Source organism: Vigna unguiculata, chromosome 2, assembly GCF_037176805.1.
Source record: "Vigna unguiculata cultivar grain cowpea cultivar isolate G323 ecotype 2 chromosome 2, ASM3717680v1, whole genome shotgun sequence".
In the NCBI taxonomy this organism is placed as follows: domain Eukaryota; kingdom Viridiplantae; phylum Streptophyta; class Magnoliopsida; order Fabales; family Fabaceae; genus Vigna; species Vigna unguiculata.
In genome coordinates, this window is record NC_140793.1 from 23035588 (window position 1) to 23053655 (window position 18068).

At 31.2% G+C, this 18068-nt stretch overlaps 2 protein-coding genes across 2 annotated transcripts; one reads left to right on the forward strand and one right to left on the reverse strand.

Annotated features, from left to right (window-relative positions):
- Positions 1–7145: 7145 nt before the first annotated feature.
- Positions 7146–8979, reverse strand: LOC114174234 (uncharacterized). Its single transcript, XM_028059028.2, has 2 exons — positions 8790–8979; positions 7146–8675 (listed from the first exon to the last, which is right to left on the reverse strand). The coding sequence occupies exons 1-2, from the start codon at positions 8877–8879 to the stop codon at positions 8334–8336; spliced, it is 432 nt and encodes a 143-aa protein (XP_027914829.2). The 5' UTR covers positions 8880–8979; the 3' UTR covers positions 7146–8333.
- A 3690-nt stretch (positions 8980–12669) lies between these two features.
- Positions 12670–15540, forward strand: LOC114171207 (Ankyrin repeat family protein). The gene is made up of 5 exons (XM_028056392.2): positions 12670–13023; positions 13187–13319; positions 14520–14644; positions 14767–14913; positions 15256–15540. The coding sequence occupies exons 1-5, from the start codon at positions 12832–12834 to the stop codon at positions 15394–15396; spliced, it is 738 nt and encodes a 245-aa protein (XP_027912193.1). The 5' UTR covers positions 12670–12831; the 3' UTR covers positions 15397–15540.
- The last annotated feature ends 2528 nt before the right edge of the window (positions 15541–18068 follow it).

Genomic DNA, 18068 nt, shown 5'->3' on the forward strand with positions numbered 1-18068 from the left:
TTATTTTATTATTTAATTGGTTTTTAAATTTTATTTGTGAACATTAAATAAAATATTAAATACACATGTACAATATTTATGGACATTCTTGTCTTTTAAAGAAAATAAAGTTACATTAATGGTTATTAGGTCAGGTTTTATTTAATATTACACTTATCTATGTATTTTTGTAAAATAGAATGTATATTAATTATCCTTAACCAGTGCCCTTAGGGCACTGGTTAGCAAGATCCTTAAATAATTTATATAAATTTTTAAATTCTAACATCCTTAGAGTTATTGTTAAGAGTATAAAATTATGTAAACAAGAAAAACAGGTTACCAAATCATAATTCAAATAAATCTATATCTTACAATTTTAATCAATATATATAAACTTGTTTTTGAATTGAATGATAGTTTTTAAAACTATTTGATATAAAATATCTAATTCAAAATTAATGTGTCAAATATTTTAATTGTGTATTTTTTTAATTTGAATTAGAGTTTAGTAAAACATTTGTAAATATAAATATTATGATACTCGTATATGTTTAGTTAACATGTGGATACCTATTATCTACAGTACTATTTATAATATTCATATTCTATCTATTATGAACTTAATTCTCAAATATCTGAGTATGAATTTTTTTAACATTCATAATTTTAGATCAACATTTTTTTATAAACACTTAAAGAAAAGAAATCAGAATATTTTAAGTTAAATTAGTTTGTGAGATTTTTTGTTTTTGTTTTATTTTTAAATGGTCTATGAACCAATTTTAATATATTGAATAATAATTTTATTCTTTTGAAAAGGTTATTATAAAGAAGTTCTTCATCCAACATGTTGTTAAGCTCCTAAGGTGTTAGTAACCGTGTGATACAACAGACTTTTGATAAGAAAAAAAAGTGTATTTTTAGTTAATGATGAAATTCAATCTTAAAATAAAATAAAATAATACATGTATTTCTATCCAACTCACCATAAGTAATATTGTAGGCATGTAAGGGTGGGAAAAAAAATATATTTTGCGCGATCCAATTCAATTTTTTAATATCTGAATTGATTCACTAAAAATCCATTTTTTTAAATTTAGATTTTAGGTTAGATTCATATTTCTTGACTTTTCAAAATAAATTTTTTATTTTACATATGAATTTTAAACTTTGATAGTTTAAACTTATTATTTGAATCTACATGTATCAGAACCACTTCATTTAACAACCAAATTATAAAAATTCTTTCCCTATTTCAAATTCTAAAAGTTTCCACATCATTTAACGATATATAATTTAATACAACCACCATCACGGGAAAAGTACATTAAATTTTTAAATTTGTTTCTTCTAAAATAAACAAGAAAAAATTAAATAATATTAGCCATTGATGAAATATTCATTATTAATATACAGGTAACATAGATTTCTTTTGCATAAATTCCCATAATGAATATACATTTCATAATCTAGTAATAGATTTATTTAGATCATGGAACTGTGTGACAATCTTCTTTACTAATTTGAATTCCTCAAATCTAAAGATTCGTCTATGGCTATAGTTGACTTTTATTGCCACCAGTAGTTGAATCTTATTATTTAGAAATTTAGGTGTCTCCAATAAAAAACTCAATGCTAAATCAAACATTTTATTCACGTGTTCAAATGTGTGAGTGTAAGAGATGGACTTTGATGTGCAGAAAATATTTACATTATTTTAAATCAAGAGCAAGTGTTTTAAAAAAATGAACACTGAGATTTTTTTTTTCATTATATGATAAAGATTAATATTGTATTCATCTAAAAATTGTAAACGTTAAAACTTAAAACAAAAATACTCAAGCGTTGGTGTGATATCAAATAAATAAATATGTTACATAATAAAATTAAAATACGTTATGTTAATAAAATTAAAATAAACCGTGGTGGTGGTTGTATTATTGTTAAATGGATTTTAAATTTTTTATTTCATATGGTATATTCCCCAAGTGTATGATGACTCTTTTTTATTATAGTTATGCAATCAATCATTTTAAATTATCGACTCTGATATTGATGGATTTATATATTTTTTTTTTATATATGGGTTATGGTTATAGAAAGATTGTGATTCTATATATATGATATTTGTATTACACATATAAAGTATTTGACACCACTTTTACCTTAAAACCTTAAAATAATGGTGTTATTGGTCTTTCATCTTATATAATATTTAACTTTGTTTATTTTATCCAATATAAAACTTTTGACTCACATTTAACTATTCCCAACACTGGGATGCAAAATAACATAATTGATTCTTATTGTCCCAATTGGTGGCCCTACAAGTGGTTAATATCGGATCCTTCAGACGAGAAGGGGTTCAAATCTTCCTTCTAGATTTCTCTTGACTATTGTGAGTTAGTGTAATTGGGTCATTATTACTGGGCCTGTGGGTACCTTCTTTTGGGACCTTGTTTGTGGTATTTTGGATAGTTGTACCATAAGTTTAGTTCACAGTTTGTAGCATCTCTGGCGTTATTGCGAGATGATTGTTCACTGTTGTGTGAGACGCATGCTTTACTACACGTCTTTCTGTTCACGTTTCCTACGAGCATCTACTGAGTGTGAGTGGCACAATGGTTCGATAGATATTGGAGGTGGCATGCATAATAGGAGTTGGTGATGCAAAAGTTGGTCATAGATGATGGTAGCTACATGAAGACAAGGAGGAGAAAGATGATGATGTCTATGATGGATGTTGGAGTTTTTTTTATTATGTGAAGAATTTACATTTGGTCAATATCAAATGTAAATTTATGTAAGATAAAATAACATATGTAAATTTCATCTCCAAAATCTATAATCCAAAACAAACATAAAAGGTAAAAATAACATATTAAAAACTTTTTTTTTTTGTGTTAACGAACAAACCTACATTCACATTTGACTATTCGTAAATAATATATACTTATGTGAAAACAAACAACATTAGTTTAGTTGCTTACCTTATGCGTAAAGGTACACATTTGGATCGGTAAAGGAAGCTCAATAAAGTGAAATGAGACCCGGCTTGACCCATCATAGGTTGATGATTTAGTGAGCCAATCCAATCCAGCTCACTTTTTAGGGAGTCAAAAAAATTCGAATCCGGCCCGACCTGTCACGGGTTGGCGGGTTAAACGGGTTCATTTAACTAAAAAATACAAGTTTATTTTTTTCAGTCAAAAATAAATTATAATTCTAATTAAAATCTAAATAAACTTTAATACAATCCAAATATAAACCAAAATAAAAATATATAAATTATTTGAGTTGGCTAAAAAAAACAACCTAACATGACCCAAATGTAAAGTCCAACTTAATAAAAAACACTTATGTGACCCTTTTATTTGCGGGTTGGTGAGTCAACCCGACTCATCACGGGTTCAACCTGGGTGAGCTGGGTTCTAGATGATCCGGGTCAAAAATTAACCCATATTAAAATTTGTAAAAAAATTTCAACCCAACCCGAACCCGTGGTGAACCAGATTGGCTCGGGAGTTCCAATTCATTTTGACATCTCCATGAGCTATTGTGTTGTTTCTTTTTTTCTAACCTTATTTTTGTTTCCTTATGTATGCTTGTGTGCATGAGATAGATAATCTGGGTAGGCTTCTTTTGTATTCTTCTTAAATATGCTATATTTTAATCTTATTTTTTATTTTCAATATTTTTGTAAATATTATGTAGTATTCACATATGTAAAAAATTGTCATTTATTAAAAGGTTTTTATTATAGGATCACATACACAGTCACAAGTTTAAAACACATTTAATTAAAATTTTCAATTGAAGTACAATGACAGAAGATAAAATTAATAATAAAATTATTATTATTATTATTACTATAATAATAATTATGAAAAAAAAAATAAACAATTTTTACAATTTTATTGTATTTTATGTTCTTTTTAGATACTTTTTTTATTATAATAGTTATTTTAGTTTAAAAAAAACAGTTAAATTTTAGAAGAAAAAAAATAGTTAAATTTAGAATAAAAAGTAACGTAAAGAGTAAAAGTGGTAAAATAATTATTTTGATCTAAAAAATGGTTAAAAGGGCAAATTGGAAACAAAATGTGCACACGGGAATCATATATAATATATAATATAGAAGATAAAAATATTTAAAAAATAATTACTCATTAAAGTGTAAAATTGAAAAAGAAATGTGTATATCAAAATGAAAATCTTCTTTATATAATATATATATATATATATATATATATATATATATATATATATATATTAGATATTTTTATTATTATAATAGTTGTTTTAGTATAAAAATAAATAAATTTTAGAAAAAGAATGTCAAATTGAAAAAATGGTTAAATTTAGAAAAAGAAAGTCACCTAAAGAGTAAGATTAGTAAAATAATTATTTTGATTTTAAAAATGGTCAAAAAGTAAAATAGGAAACAAAATGTGTACAAAGAATTCTATATAATAATATAGAAGATAATAATATTTAAAAAATAATAACTTATTAAAGAGTAAAATTGAAAAAGAAATGTGCATACTAAAATGGAGAATCATCTTTATATAATAGTATAGAAATAATATAGATAGTATATATGAGACCCCTTTTATTATTCTTTCTTTCTCTTCTTTGCCTAATTCACAAAACTTGCATTCTTCCTAAAACCACTCTCACTCTGCATTCTTCTTCCTTTTTCCCACTTCCTCTCTAACAGGGGGCTTGAGCTCCTACCCAATTCTAATCCACTCCTCTCTTCCTGTTGCAACAAGCAAGCCTGAGACTAGTGTAGAACCTCTCCCTCAAGCTGAACATCCTTCCCCTACACGTAAGTCAACTTCAATTTCTCCTTTCTTTTCAATTTCCGAATTCTGGAGCTCCATTCTTGTTGAGTCGAATTAGGGTCTCATTCTCACTTTGTGTATCTATATACCTTAGGTTGTGCAGTTGTGGTACCTTCTTGTTGAGAGTTATTCCTTGCAAGGGGTGATTGTAGAGGTAAGGGAAACTGACTGTTTTTCTTGAATTTCATATGGAAACCATCCTAATGACCTTGATTGCATGTTTGTGTGTTAAATTGATGCTTGAACTGTATGTTTGGGTGTATGATTGAATTTAGGCATGAATTATGGACTGTTGCATGAGAGAACAATTGGGAATCTGGTATTTTCGCCTAAGCGAGCAACTCTCGTCTGAGCGAAAACACAAGAAACTCATCCTTGTCACTGTGCAAGTTGTCGCCTAGGCGATCCGGTTTCGCTTGAGCGAGAGACAATCTTGCCTAAGCGAGACAGCTTAGCTTGAGCGAGAATTCGTTCAGAGTTTGGGTTGTTCTCTGTTTCAAGTCTCGCTCAGACAAGAATGATCCGCCTAAGCGAGATAACTCTTTTGCCTGGGCGAGATCTTCTAGCTTGAGTGAGAACCACTACAACTGAGTGTGAATTTTCTGTTATTGCTAGATGAGATTATACCTAAAATGTTAAAGTGTGGCTTTGATAATGATATGTTTGAATTGGTGTTTTTGGCAACGTGTGTGGCTTAAATGTATGAATTTGATTATGAGAAGGTGCGGTTGAACTAGAATTTCAAGGGAAATCCTAGAAGGAGTATGTTTTTAGTGTATGTAAGGTCATAAGGACTCACTATTGGAGGTATCTTGAAACTCCAATAATCATTCAAGCTTAGATAGAGCAGAATGGATTGTGTCGTGAGGAGTAGCAAGAGGTCCTAGTCTTTGGACTTGATCAAGTCTTAAACGAGAAGGGGACTTACCTTGTGAGTGGTTGAATGATAACCCCTTGAGGCCAAACTCTGCAGAGTTTGGAAACCATCACAGGTGTATGCCACCAAGAGGTCCAATGTCACTTACATAATCCGGATATCGAGTCTAGAGTAATATATATATATATATATATATGTGTGTGTGTGTGTGTGTGTGTTGTGTTGTGGTGATCTAAGTGATTCTGGTGAAAATGAGAAAGATTATATGGTATTTATAACTGAGTTGCATGTTTCTTTTAATCAGATTAGCTTACCCTTTTTATTTTCTCTATGTGTTCTATGTTTGGTTTTTTTCTTGCAATGATCACTGTGGTGTGAGCAGATAAAGGTGCAAATGAAGATACTCCCCTCTTGTATAGGAGTTGAGTTAGTGGTTTGAGAGATATCCAACAGTAGACTCAGTTCCATGTTTTGTTTAACAGTTGGATTTTCTGTTAACTTTTTCTAGCATAGGCTGTAAATATAGTTGGTACTTCTATGGTTATTTTGGATGATTGCATTAATACTCTATATTGGCCTATTTCTACCATCTGCTTTGCTTGATCATGATATAATGTTTTGTTTAGTAGCGTAAAAACTATTAAACGGGATATTACGATATACAAGTATAGATAAGATCCAAGATAATGAAAATAAAGAGTAGTTTTTATTTTTATTATTATAATAGTTATTTTAGTATAAAAAAATTAAATTATACAAAAAAATGTCAAATTGAAAAAATGGTTAAATTTAGAAAAAAAAAATTATCACTCACAAAGTAAAATTAGTAAAATAATTATTTTGATTTAAAAAAATGGTTAAAAGGTAAAATAGGAAACGAAATGTGTACAAGTAATCCTATATAATAATATAGAAGATAAAAATATTTAAAAAATAATTACTTATTAAAGAGTAAAATTGAAAAAGAAATATGCACACTAGAATGGAGAATGCTCCTTATATAATATTATAAAAATAGTATAGATAGTATACAAGATCCAAGACAATGAAAATAAAAAGTAGTTTTTATATTTTAAAATATTACAACGAAATCATTCAATAACAATGAAATTTTGAGATAAATAATTAGTATTATATGACTAAGTTAGAGATAACTTTATAAACTATTTTTTTATATCTCAAATATTTTTTATTATTAATCAAAGAATTATAATTAGTTTGTATAGAGTTTAAATTGATTTCTAACCTTAATAATAGATATTATTTTATGCTAATAATTTATAATATAAAATGTCTTTAACTTAGTCTATATAATGGCTACTTATTTTTTGTCTTTAAATGTAAATATTATTAATAATTTTCTTTTAGTGAAATATAATAATTAAATAAAATATTAATTAAAAAAATAAATTTTTAAGACTCTTACCTTAAAATAAAAGTTACATGTCAACTTTAAAACCAATAAAGTAAAATATAAATTTATAAAATGTAAATTAATATTATCTAATAAATTTTCTAAAAGTCACTAAAGATGACAACATCTTCAGTGTTTGTGTTTGTTTCCAAACGTCACAAAGTTTCAAAGGTGTGGACATCTCTCTCATGCTGTTGATACAATGACAACATAATGTGAGAACATTATGAATCCCTCAAACATATTCATACCAAACAACAAATGTAGCTCATTACCATAGATTACCATGATTTCATAACTAATTATATTATTATTATTATATGTAAACAGTTTTAGCAGCAATACTTGATGTTATTTAATTAGCAGAGTGCAGAAGAATCTCCACACAAACATAACAAAAAGTTAAACTCATAAAAGGCTTTTCTAAACTTACAAAACTCATGGTGTTTTGTGAATGACAACATAGTGACACGAGGCCTTGATTTTTATATATAAAGAAAGTTGCTGGTCCAACATACTGAATCTGCTGTTTTTCTCATCAAAATATTTCAGTCAAGTCACAAGGTTAATTTCAGAGGAGTGAATTTGACAACACAAAGCTGATTTGTGGTTCATATCATTATTTGTTGGTATTTTGGTGAATTTACTTTGTGTTCTCATGTCACTTCTTTGAGCCAACATGTTAACGACATTCACCAAAACATGTTTTCAATTTAAGGAAATGTTGCAGAGGTTGCCTTTATACATGGTATAGAAATCAATGTTGTTACTTTTGCACTTCATTTTCTATGGTTTTCCTCTACAGCTCTCTTTTGGAGAAAAAAATTGGATTCTGTTCTTTTCGATCAAAAGGAGTTGCAGTGGAAGACCATAAAAGTAGTGTAAGAATGATACACTAGTGCAGAATTCTCATTTTACCTCGCCTTATATGCCTCGGTTGGTCAGGAACCGAAATATATAATGGCGCGGTGGCATTTTTGCAATTAGAGCCAAGTTTTAGGTCTCGGTTCTCTAAATACCCGGAACCAAAGAGGGGCCGGTATAGGCCCTGGTTCGCTCAAAACCGGTGCCAAAGAGGGATATAGGCCACGGTCCAGTAGGACCCGAAGCCAAAAAATGGCTGGAAATCAGGGTATAGGCCTCGGTCCAAGGAGACCCGGTGCCAAAAGGGGATTAATGGCTTCGGTTCCTCTAACAACCGAAGCCATAGAGTTTATTTAGGGTTTGAAATTCCTGAACCCTTCTTCCTCCTCGCGCCAGCGCTCCATAGGGTTCCTCTCTTTGTTGCTCTCTCTCGCGCGGTCTCTCTCTCTCTCTCGCTTTCTTTCGTCACCGACAACGGCGTCAACCGCATCTCCAGCAACAACGACGACTGCATCGCCTTCGCCCTCGACCTCTCCCTCCTCCTCCACGACCTCCGCAGCACCGTCGCCATCGCCTCCGAGTACTCCGCCTCCTCCTCCACCGCCACAACCTTCTGCAATCCTGCGTCAGCATCTTGAACCCTCTCAACGTAAAGGTCTAGCTGCTGCTTCAACGCCAAATCCTCATCGGACTGCACAAATTGCGACAGAACAATCGATTTTAATTTCTAACTCTCAAAAAATAGCCTAACAGGCATTAGAGTTGAGGAAGTAGTGAAATTTTGATGCACAACTTTTGAACTTACCAGATCTTCGTTCTCGACCTTTTTCTTTGAAACAGCGTCGTCTTTGGCCACACTGGTGCTGGCGCTGGTGCCGTCGCGGTTAGGGGACATTGATGATTCTGGTGCAGAAGCTGTGCGATAGAAATCCTGTGGTGGGTATGGGACTGGAACGTAAGAAAATATTTATCACTTATGGCCTAGGCAGAAAACGGTGTATATGGCACCGGTTTAAAACAACCGAGGCTAAAATGTGTACCTTTTGGTCTCGCCCAATATATTTCGGTTTCAGACCCGAAACAAAATGTGAAAAATAATCGAGACAGAAAGCCCTTACTACACTACTGAAATCATTGTGGTATACAAGTGTTTCTAATTGTGGTATACAAGTGTTTCTAGTTGCAGACATTAGAAAATGACCATATTTTGAGTTATTACATACATCGGTTTTAGGAACGCAAAATCAGAAGATTCCATTGTCAAGATAAGACTCACCTTGTCTTCTTTTACTTCTTCTTTTCTTCAAGTTGATGGTAATAATTGTGTTTAACTATGGTATAAATTCGAAGTTCTTTCTATTTTTGTGTTTATTTTGATGCAGGAAAATTAAGGACAATGGAAAGTTAAAATACAAATGTAAGCAATTTTCAAGAAGTTCTTCTATTGAGAAAGAAAAATGGTGGGGAAGCAATTAAGTTGTCTCAATTCTAAAACTATAGTCCTTAATAAACGATGTGGCAATGTTGGTGGAAGGCATTTCAAGTACAAAGAAAGCATGAAATTGAAAATGATTTTTTTTCTCATGGTGTATATTAATCAATATTTCATCTCAAAATAATATAATTTAAATAGGATATGAATCATAGGATTGAGATAGTATTTCTATCATTATTTTTAGTTCCATATTAACCAACCATTTGTGTTCATAATCAATCATTGAAGAATATTATGTACCACAAAGGAGGAAAAAAACACCGATCATGTGTACCAAATTCTATAGGCCCAATTCAAAAAATCTATCAGGGTCTTTGAACGTTCTATTTATCTTTGAATATCAGGTCGGATTTCGAACTAACAAAACGCTACACCTTTTTTTTTCCATGTTATATTTTAATCATTTTTTTATTTTTAATATTTTTTAAAATATTATGTAGTATTGACATAGGTTTAAATACTAATTGATAAATGAGCTGTATTAAATAAAAAATTAGATATGAAAAACATCTAGGTAGAAAATGTGATGAATGTAAATATGTTTAATTTACTACACGTATAAAAGTTAATTTCTAAGGGATCTATATGTGTTTAAGTTACTACATGTATAAAAATCCATTACTACACGCACATTGGTACAGTGTGTCTACAATTCTTCATTTTTTAAAGTCTTTTGAGATTTTTCAATACACATCTTTCTTATAAATTATCATATAGTGAATTCATAATATTTTGTATTTCTCGGTCAAGTTTTAACTTTAAAAGTATCAACTAAGATTTAACTTTTACATTTAATTTAGTTTATACTTTGTAAGGTCCACTTTTATTCTGTCCTAACTTTAAAAGGGTTGTCCAAATCAATTGGGTCTAAGGCTGGCCCATAGGGAGCCAAAAATCCTAATCTGTCCTAACCTCACTCATTCGTTTCTTTTTCAGAAAAACAGTTCCATTATTCCCTCTTAGAGCAGCTGCGAACTCTCTACTAGGGTTTAACCCTCAATCTTGGTCAAGGTTACTCAAGCTCGATCTCATTTTCCACTCCATGTAAGTGATTTTCCAGCTTCTAAGTTTGTTCCTTGAGCTGTGGTGCTCCGTTGTTGGTGTCGAGGCCTTGTACTAGCTCATTCCAGGTAAGGGAAGCTAGGATTCTTCATTTTTTTTGTCGTATGTTGGTTGTTTCACTTCTGTTTTATGATTGTTGTGCCTAGAAAATGCTTGTCTTGAAATAAGAATGAACTGGTTATCGTTGGGAATGTGTGTATGTCTCTGTCGCGTGAAGTAGGAGATGGCGAACTGATATTCTCGCCCAAGCGAGCTCATCTCGCCCAGGCGAGAGATGCAGAAACTCGCCCAGGAGTATTGCGCGAGTACTCGCTCAGGCAAGTGAATCGATTTTTGAGCGAGAAACCATCTCGCTAAGGTGAGATGGCCTCGCCTAAGCGAGCGTCCGCAAACTCTCCCAAGGCCATTGTCGCAGTCTCGCCTAAGCGAGAGTCTACAGCTTAAGCGAGGGTACTCCTCTCGCCTAAGCGAGGACGTCTGGCTTGAGCAAGACCCGCTGCAGGTCACGTTGTTTTCCTTCGCTTGATAGCTATGGACTGTTTGATTAATGAATCTACCCGATTTAAAATATGAAGCTTTGAAAATGCATGGAAATCTGTGGCTATGAAATTGGATTGATGTGTTGGTGTGATTTTGGTATGAAATTGATTGGATTATTGAATAACGTCATGAAAGGGATAAATATGCATGAGTGGGAGGGTGTATGGGTTATGAATGACGAACTGGATAAATTCTTGGCATGTAATGAACATGAGATGGTTGGTTATGAAAGTGGCATGGTAATAAGATGAGCTAAAATTTTATATTCATGGATGGAGTATGAGGAGTTGGTATGAGTTTGACCTGGAATATAAAAGGGGTTGATTATAAAGGTTGACATGGGATATATATGCGTGATGAATATATTACTTACTTGTTTGATTATGTTTGGTCTATGGTCAGTGTGTAATTCCTTGAAATCTCTAGGCGAGGTTTCAAGGTCGTGCTTCAGTGGTCGGGAAGTAATTCCATGGCCCCTATTAGTGGATGTCCATGGTGGTGCCCCATCTATATAACTTGGTAAGGATTCAAGGTAAGGACTGCATCCTGACACTCTAAGGAGTCAGTTAGTCTCACTTAGAGCGGACTGACTCATGTGGTGAGAGTAGTAGGAGGCCTGAAACTCATTAAGGGTTAACCTTGTGTGTGAGGGAAATTGATTCATTGTAACACTTGTAATACTTAGCTCGGGGGTGAGCAGAGGTATCCACCACAAGTGCAAGCATCCGCTGAATCCGACCAGGTTATATGTATCCGGATGAGTCGAGTCGAGTCTTAGTGTATTGTTTTGGAAGGTCATAACATGCTTGGATGATGTATGTATAATTGATTGTGAAAGTATATCTGATGGCATGATAAAACCACTTTTGGCTCTAGCTTACCCTCTGTTATTGTTGTGTGTTCTGCTGTGTGGTACTCTCTTTTGCGATGATCATCAACTTGTTGATGTGAGCAGATGCGAGGAACACCCGTGGTCAATAGGGAGGTGATGGTTCCGCTGCGTAGCCTTGGGATTGACTTCTGCTTTTGGGTTTTTCTTTAGGGCTATGACCCATGTACGCTTTGCTCTTTAGTATTCTATTAAATTTCGTTAAGTTCTTGGATTCTTAGTTGTATCTGGCATCATGGTGTGTCTTAATTTCTCCTAGCATTTTTGGATATTGTAAGGAGTAATGTTTATACTCCAGAACTTGTCTCTAAATTTCTATTTGTGTGACATATCTTTTATTTAATTTTATTAAATAAATGGGATGTTACATACTTTGTATAACTAACATTTAATTTTTTTAGTTGAGATTGGGTTTCAAATATCTTAGTTTATTCAAATATATTTCTCTTTAATATTGACTTCTTTAAAAAATATACATACACACATACCCAATAACATCAGTACTTATGCTGGTTACTATAAAGAAAATAAATTAAAACATGTTTTTTAAAACCTAAATTATAAAGAAAAAAAATTAAAAACACATATTTTGTATTTAGTAACACCGGTCAAATAAAAAATATGCAACGCCACCTCCACTGTTTGCCAAACTTATAAAAAATTTAACACAGTTGTAATTTATTTATTTTTCTGGTTAGATTTGTGGAAATCTTTATGATCTTTGCGCAAGTTTCGTGCTAAAAAAAAAACCCATCCCAAATTCATTAGAATTTGGACTTTACATTCTGTACTCTTTTGCAGTTGCATTGCAGCAAAGTTTGGCTCCCAGATAAACGTGAAAATCAGTGAAAGAAGAAAACGATGGAGATGGAAGTGGACAGCGAGAAGAAGCAACACGACGTGAAAGAGAAGGACTTGTTCAAAGCAGCTGAAGAAGGTGATGCTGCAACGTTCCAAGCGCTCTCCGCTGAAACCCTCTCTAAAGCGCTCTCTCTCAGAAACGAAGATGCTCGCTCCCTTCTCCACGTTGCCGCCTCTTTCGGCCACTCCCAGGTACCCTTTTGCCCCTTTTCAAAAGGGTCTCTTTGTTTTTCCTTCAATTGTTATAAATATGCATATGCATTCGTTGTGCATTTGCCACCAAAGTTTGAAATTAGGGTTTTTAGTTGTTGGAATCGTTGTTTTTATTGTTGTTCCTTGGAATGAATTTGTTTAGGTGGTGAACATACTGTTATCTTGTGATGGGTCTGCTGGTGTGGTGAATAGTGCCGATGAGGAAGGGTGGGCGCCGCTTCACTCCGCCGCCAGCATTGGGAATTTGGAGATAGTGAAGTCTCTATTGAGCAAAGGTCAAAAGATTTTTTTTTAGTTAACTCTACACATTACTTTTTACTTAATTATCATTATTATTTATTCCTGATCTCAATCAGCACCGTTTTCCCCCTTCAGAATTGAAGTGTAATCTGGGTGGATAAGTAGTTAGTGTCTGTTTACTAAGAACGATGATTGATTTTGTTGAAGATCTCACATCATATAGATGTGGCCAAATAATAATACATAGGTAGTTGAAAATCTCTTCTTTTAAAGTCAGTTTTGTAAAGATAAATTAGGTTTAAATTTCATCATAGTAAGAGGAGGTTTGTTGGTCTATTGTCTTATCTGTTATTTGGCCTTCCTCTGTTCACATGCCTAATCGTTAGGGTATGTGTTAGAAATCTCATATCTTCTAAAGATATGGCCAAATAATAATATATAGATGAGTACAAACCTAGTTTTACTAAGTCAGTTTTGTAGAGTTAAAAGTTTAGAGTTACCTTTCTAAAAGATTTGAATGCTACTGTATTGTGAGACTTGATATTAAGTAAGATGTTGTACAAAGGTTTTAGGAAGACAGTCCCGGTGACTGTGACCCTATGCAAATTTTTTGGGGTTTTTATGAAGGCATTAAAATCGTTAGTTCACCTGCATTGGTCGCATTTGTCAGCAGTCTACCACATTATCAAGGATAATGAGGAAACACTAATTCTGAGGGTAGCCACGGTTTAAAACCCTTGGAGCTGGTACTATTTATTTGTTTATAGTTGTTTATTAATAACCATCTTCTTTATGGGGTTTCTCTGATGTTTGATTTCAATTTCTTATTGTTATACAATAGAGTTGAGGACTTGATATGCATCTTTCTCCATCTTCATAGTGTTCCAGCCTTTTACTGCACATTGGTCCCATCTTTTGGCTCTGTTCAGATTGTGGATTAGTGTTGGGAAGCTTTTAAATTTATGTAGTTTGTGATGAAAATGGTGGTAACAGTTTGTTGGGTGCTTTCAAGTGTCATTTCTATTAATTTTCATTTTCTACATCGTTGATTGAATCTGTAGGCTACTATTGTGCGCTGTCTGTATTTTATAAATTGTGGAATTGCTCTTGAAGAATCACAAGTCTAGTGATAAAATGTAGCTCCTGCGTGTTGACCTATACCTTTCCAGACTAAAACTTCATTTGCTAAAGATTCATCAATCATCTCAAATGTTCTTGTTCTTCGTGTTTGGTAGGAGCTGATGTTAATCTGAAAAATAATGGGGGTCGCGCTGCTTTACATTATGCAGCCAGCAAAGGTTGGTTGAAGATTGCTGAAATCCTCATCTCCCATGATGCCAAGATTAACATAAAAGATAAGGTTGTAGCATGGAAACATTTGATGGGTTTGTGACACTAGTTTCACTGTATCCCTTTTCTTCATAATCGCATTGTTAAAGATAACATGTATACTAATTTAGTGTATGTCTTGTACTTAATCAGATTGGTAGCACTCCATTGCACCGGGCAGCTAGCACTGGTAAATCTGAGTTGTGTGAGCTTTTGATTGAAGAAGGAGCAGAGGTTGACATTATTGATAGAACTGGTCAAACTCCTCTGATGAATGCTGTGATTTGCCATAACAAAGAGGTATGCTTATTTTATATGTGAGCTTGCACACATGTGTACTCTGCAATAGCAAAAGTACACATTGAACCATATGAACAATTTTACTGAGAAATATGTTATATGGAGTTGTTAGATGTTGAAGGCACCTGAAAAGGAAATTTTGGCTGGTAGTTGTTAGATGTTGGCTATGTTTGACAAAACTTGTCAAGAAACTAACTATCTGGTAACTTGTTATATGGAGTACATTTCATGAATGATGAGGAATATGTTTTGGTGACAGTTTTGTTATACGAGTCCTATAATTATTGAACATTATACATCAACTCTTGGGACATAAACCTTTTTGATGTGTATGTTTTACAGGTAGCTCTCCTTCTGATAAGACATGGAGCAGATGTGGATGTGGAGGACAAGGAAGGGTACACAGTTCTTGGTCGTGCTACAGATGAATTAAGACCATTACTAATTGGTGCTGCCAAGGCCATGTTGGAGTTATCAGTATAAAAGAGTAGAGTCGTAGGGTTATGGTAATTATATTGCGATTCATTAGTAGTGGTTACTTTCTTGAAAAATTGAGACCATCATACCATTGTTCTGCACAGCCAAAAACTTATCTTTACCTATATATTTAGTTGTCAAATTTTGCCATCTTTTTAGATCAGAAAGATGTAGATAAATTATATATCGAATAATTTAATTTGGCTACAATATTAAAGTTAATTTAATTATGTAACGACATATTATTTACCGAGTTTATTAAAAAATATTTACTATAATTTTTAATATAAACTAGTCATATTAATTTTAAGTTATTACAATTTCATTAGGTGATTAAGTAAGTGGTGTAGTTTATGAAGTTTTAGTGAGTAAATCCTTAAAATCTATCTATTTGTATATTGGGATATAAGATACAAACAGTATGATACGATAGGATTTTCCACACTCGAGATATAAATCGTTGAAATGTTAGTATTTATATTTACTCTCCAATTGCTCTTGTATTATGTGAAATGTTTTCAAAATTGCACGAATCACGGTTCTTGTATGTATGGCATCCTGAATTTTAGTAAATGTAGAGCAAGGATGAAGCATCATCTCGTTGGAAGAAAAAAAGATGTTATTTTTTGTTGTAGTGTTTCAAACGAGGTGAAGGTAATATTTGTGAAGTTGTTAAAAAAAGTAAAAAGATAAAAAAAAGAAGAGGATAACAACTTTGATTGAGGAAAAAGTTACAAGAGAAGTTGAAAAAAGAAAAGAATGATCTCCAACAAATAAGAATAAATGCATGTTATAAGAATGGAGAAGATGTAACTCAAGAAGATTTTAACTACATGGTAATGCATTGCTAGTCTACTTTGTAAAAAGTCATCTTTTTATTCAAATGCTAAAGGCTATTTAGAGTATGAAAAAGATTTAAAGCCTCTTGCTTATTATAAGATAAAGGTTTCCTATTTAAGAAAAGTAGTGGATAATGTACAAAAATGTCTAGAAAAGTATAGGAGTGACAAAAACAAATGGGAATGCACGTTGATAATAGGGTTAAATATGTTTTTGCTCTTTTGACTTTTAGTGAATTTTGAAATTAGTCTATTTTGAAACTTTGAACCAATTTAGTTTTTCATCTCTCAAAATAGGTGGATTTAGTCCTTTTAAGCAAATTTTGTTAAGTTTATTTGACATTTGAAGCGCGTTTCATAATAGAATTTGACTTAACATTAAAAAAAATGTGTTAAACAATATAAATAACTCAAATTAAATCCTGAAATGTGTACGAAATATTAAATAAACATAACAAAATATGATTAAAAGGATTATATCCATGTATTTCGAAAGATAAATGATTAAATTGGTCCAAACTTTCAAAATGAACTAATTTCAAAATTCACTGAATGTTAAGGGATAAAAACATATTTAATCCTTGATAATAAGTAGTTAAATTTTGACATCATCTAAGATTTACTAATTTAGTCTTTAATTTATAAATTAATTGTAATTTTTTTATTTATAGTAATAACTATTTTAGTAGTTATCAGTAATTTTTAGTTTTTAAAATGTTTAAATTTTTATAGTGATATTTAACATTTATTTTTAAGAATTAAAAGTATTTAATAATATGTATTTACTTTTCTTCAATTTTTATAGTGATATTTAATATTTATTTTTAAGAATTAAAAGTATTTAATAATATGTATTTAGTTTTCTTCAATATACATCGCATCAAACATTTGGAACATTACTTTTAAACTCCTATTATAAATAAAATACTTCTGATTTCACTTTTAACATACGTAAAATTTATTAACAGTATTTTATCTCATAGATCATGATATTATATAGAAACACAAATATTTTCTTATTAAAAAATATTTATTATTTAACAATGTCATTTTAATGCATATACCATTTTCTTTTCATGTATTTAATTGCTGGTGATATTTAAAATCAGTATTTATGTATAGACATTAGTTTAATTATTTTTAATCCTGAAATTTAGGATAATTCTAGTTTTTATCCTCAAATTTTATTTTTTTAAGTTTCTTAAAATAAAAATGAAAAAGATTTTAATCCCTAAACAGAAAATTTTAAGGGTTAAATTAAAACAAGTTTAAAATCAAACTCTTAAACTTTTAATTCTAGCCCTCAAACCTTAACATCTAAATCCTAAAAAAAGCATTTAGTCTCCCAAATTTAGTGTTGAGTGAAAAAAAAACTTTATTTTCAAATTTAGGAGACTATACATATTATCTCAAATATTAAAAACTAAAAGCATAATTAAATCTTAATTTTTTTTTCTTGTAATCTAGCCTAATTAATTTTAAATATTTTATAAATGTAATATTTACATGGTTTTCAACTTAAACATTGTAAATTCAATACGATCTTATTACATAATCTATTCGACTTCTTTACACTACTTTTAAGTGATAAAATTTAAAAGAAGAAAAAAAAAGACTTACGAACATCAGATCTATTTTTTTTATTATTATTACTATTATTATTATTATTTAATGTCTTTAATAAAATGTAAATTATTAATAAAAAATTAAATTTAGTTAAATAACAACTAAAAAAGTACCATGTGATGCCGTTTAAAAATTGCATTAGTTTAATTGTTAAAGCAAAATATAGGAGAGTAAAAATTTAACATAACATAAAATAGATCATATAAGGAAGCA

Coding starts and splice junctions, on each gene's coding strand:
- LOC114174234 (XM_028059028.2), bottom strand. CDS start 8,879: ATGTCCCCTAACCGCGACGGCACCAGCGCCAGCACCAGTGTGGCCAAA. Junction 8,676..8,789: donor AGGTCGAGAACGAAGATCTG/GTAAGTTCAAAA, acceptor CAATTTGTGCAG/TCCGATGAGGATTTGGCGTT.
- LOC114171207 (XM_028056392.2), top strand. CDS start 12,832: ATGGAGATGGAAGTGGACAGCGAGAAGAAGCAACACGACGTGAAAGAG. Junction 13,320..14,519: donor GAAGTCTCTATTGAGCAAAG/GTCAAAAGATTT, acceptor CGTGTTTGGTAG/GAGCTGATGTTAATCTGAAA. Junction 14,914..15,255: donor TGATTTGCCATAACAAAGAG/GTATGCTTATTT, acceptor TATGTTTTACAG/GTAGCTCTCCTTCTGATAAG.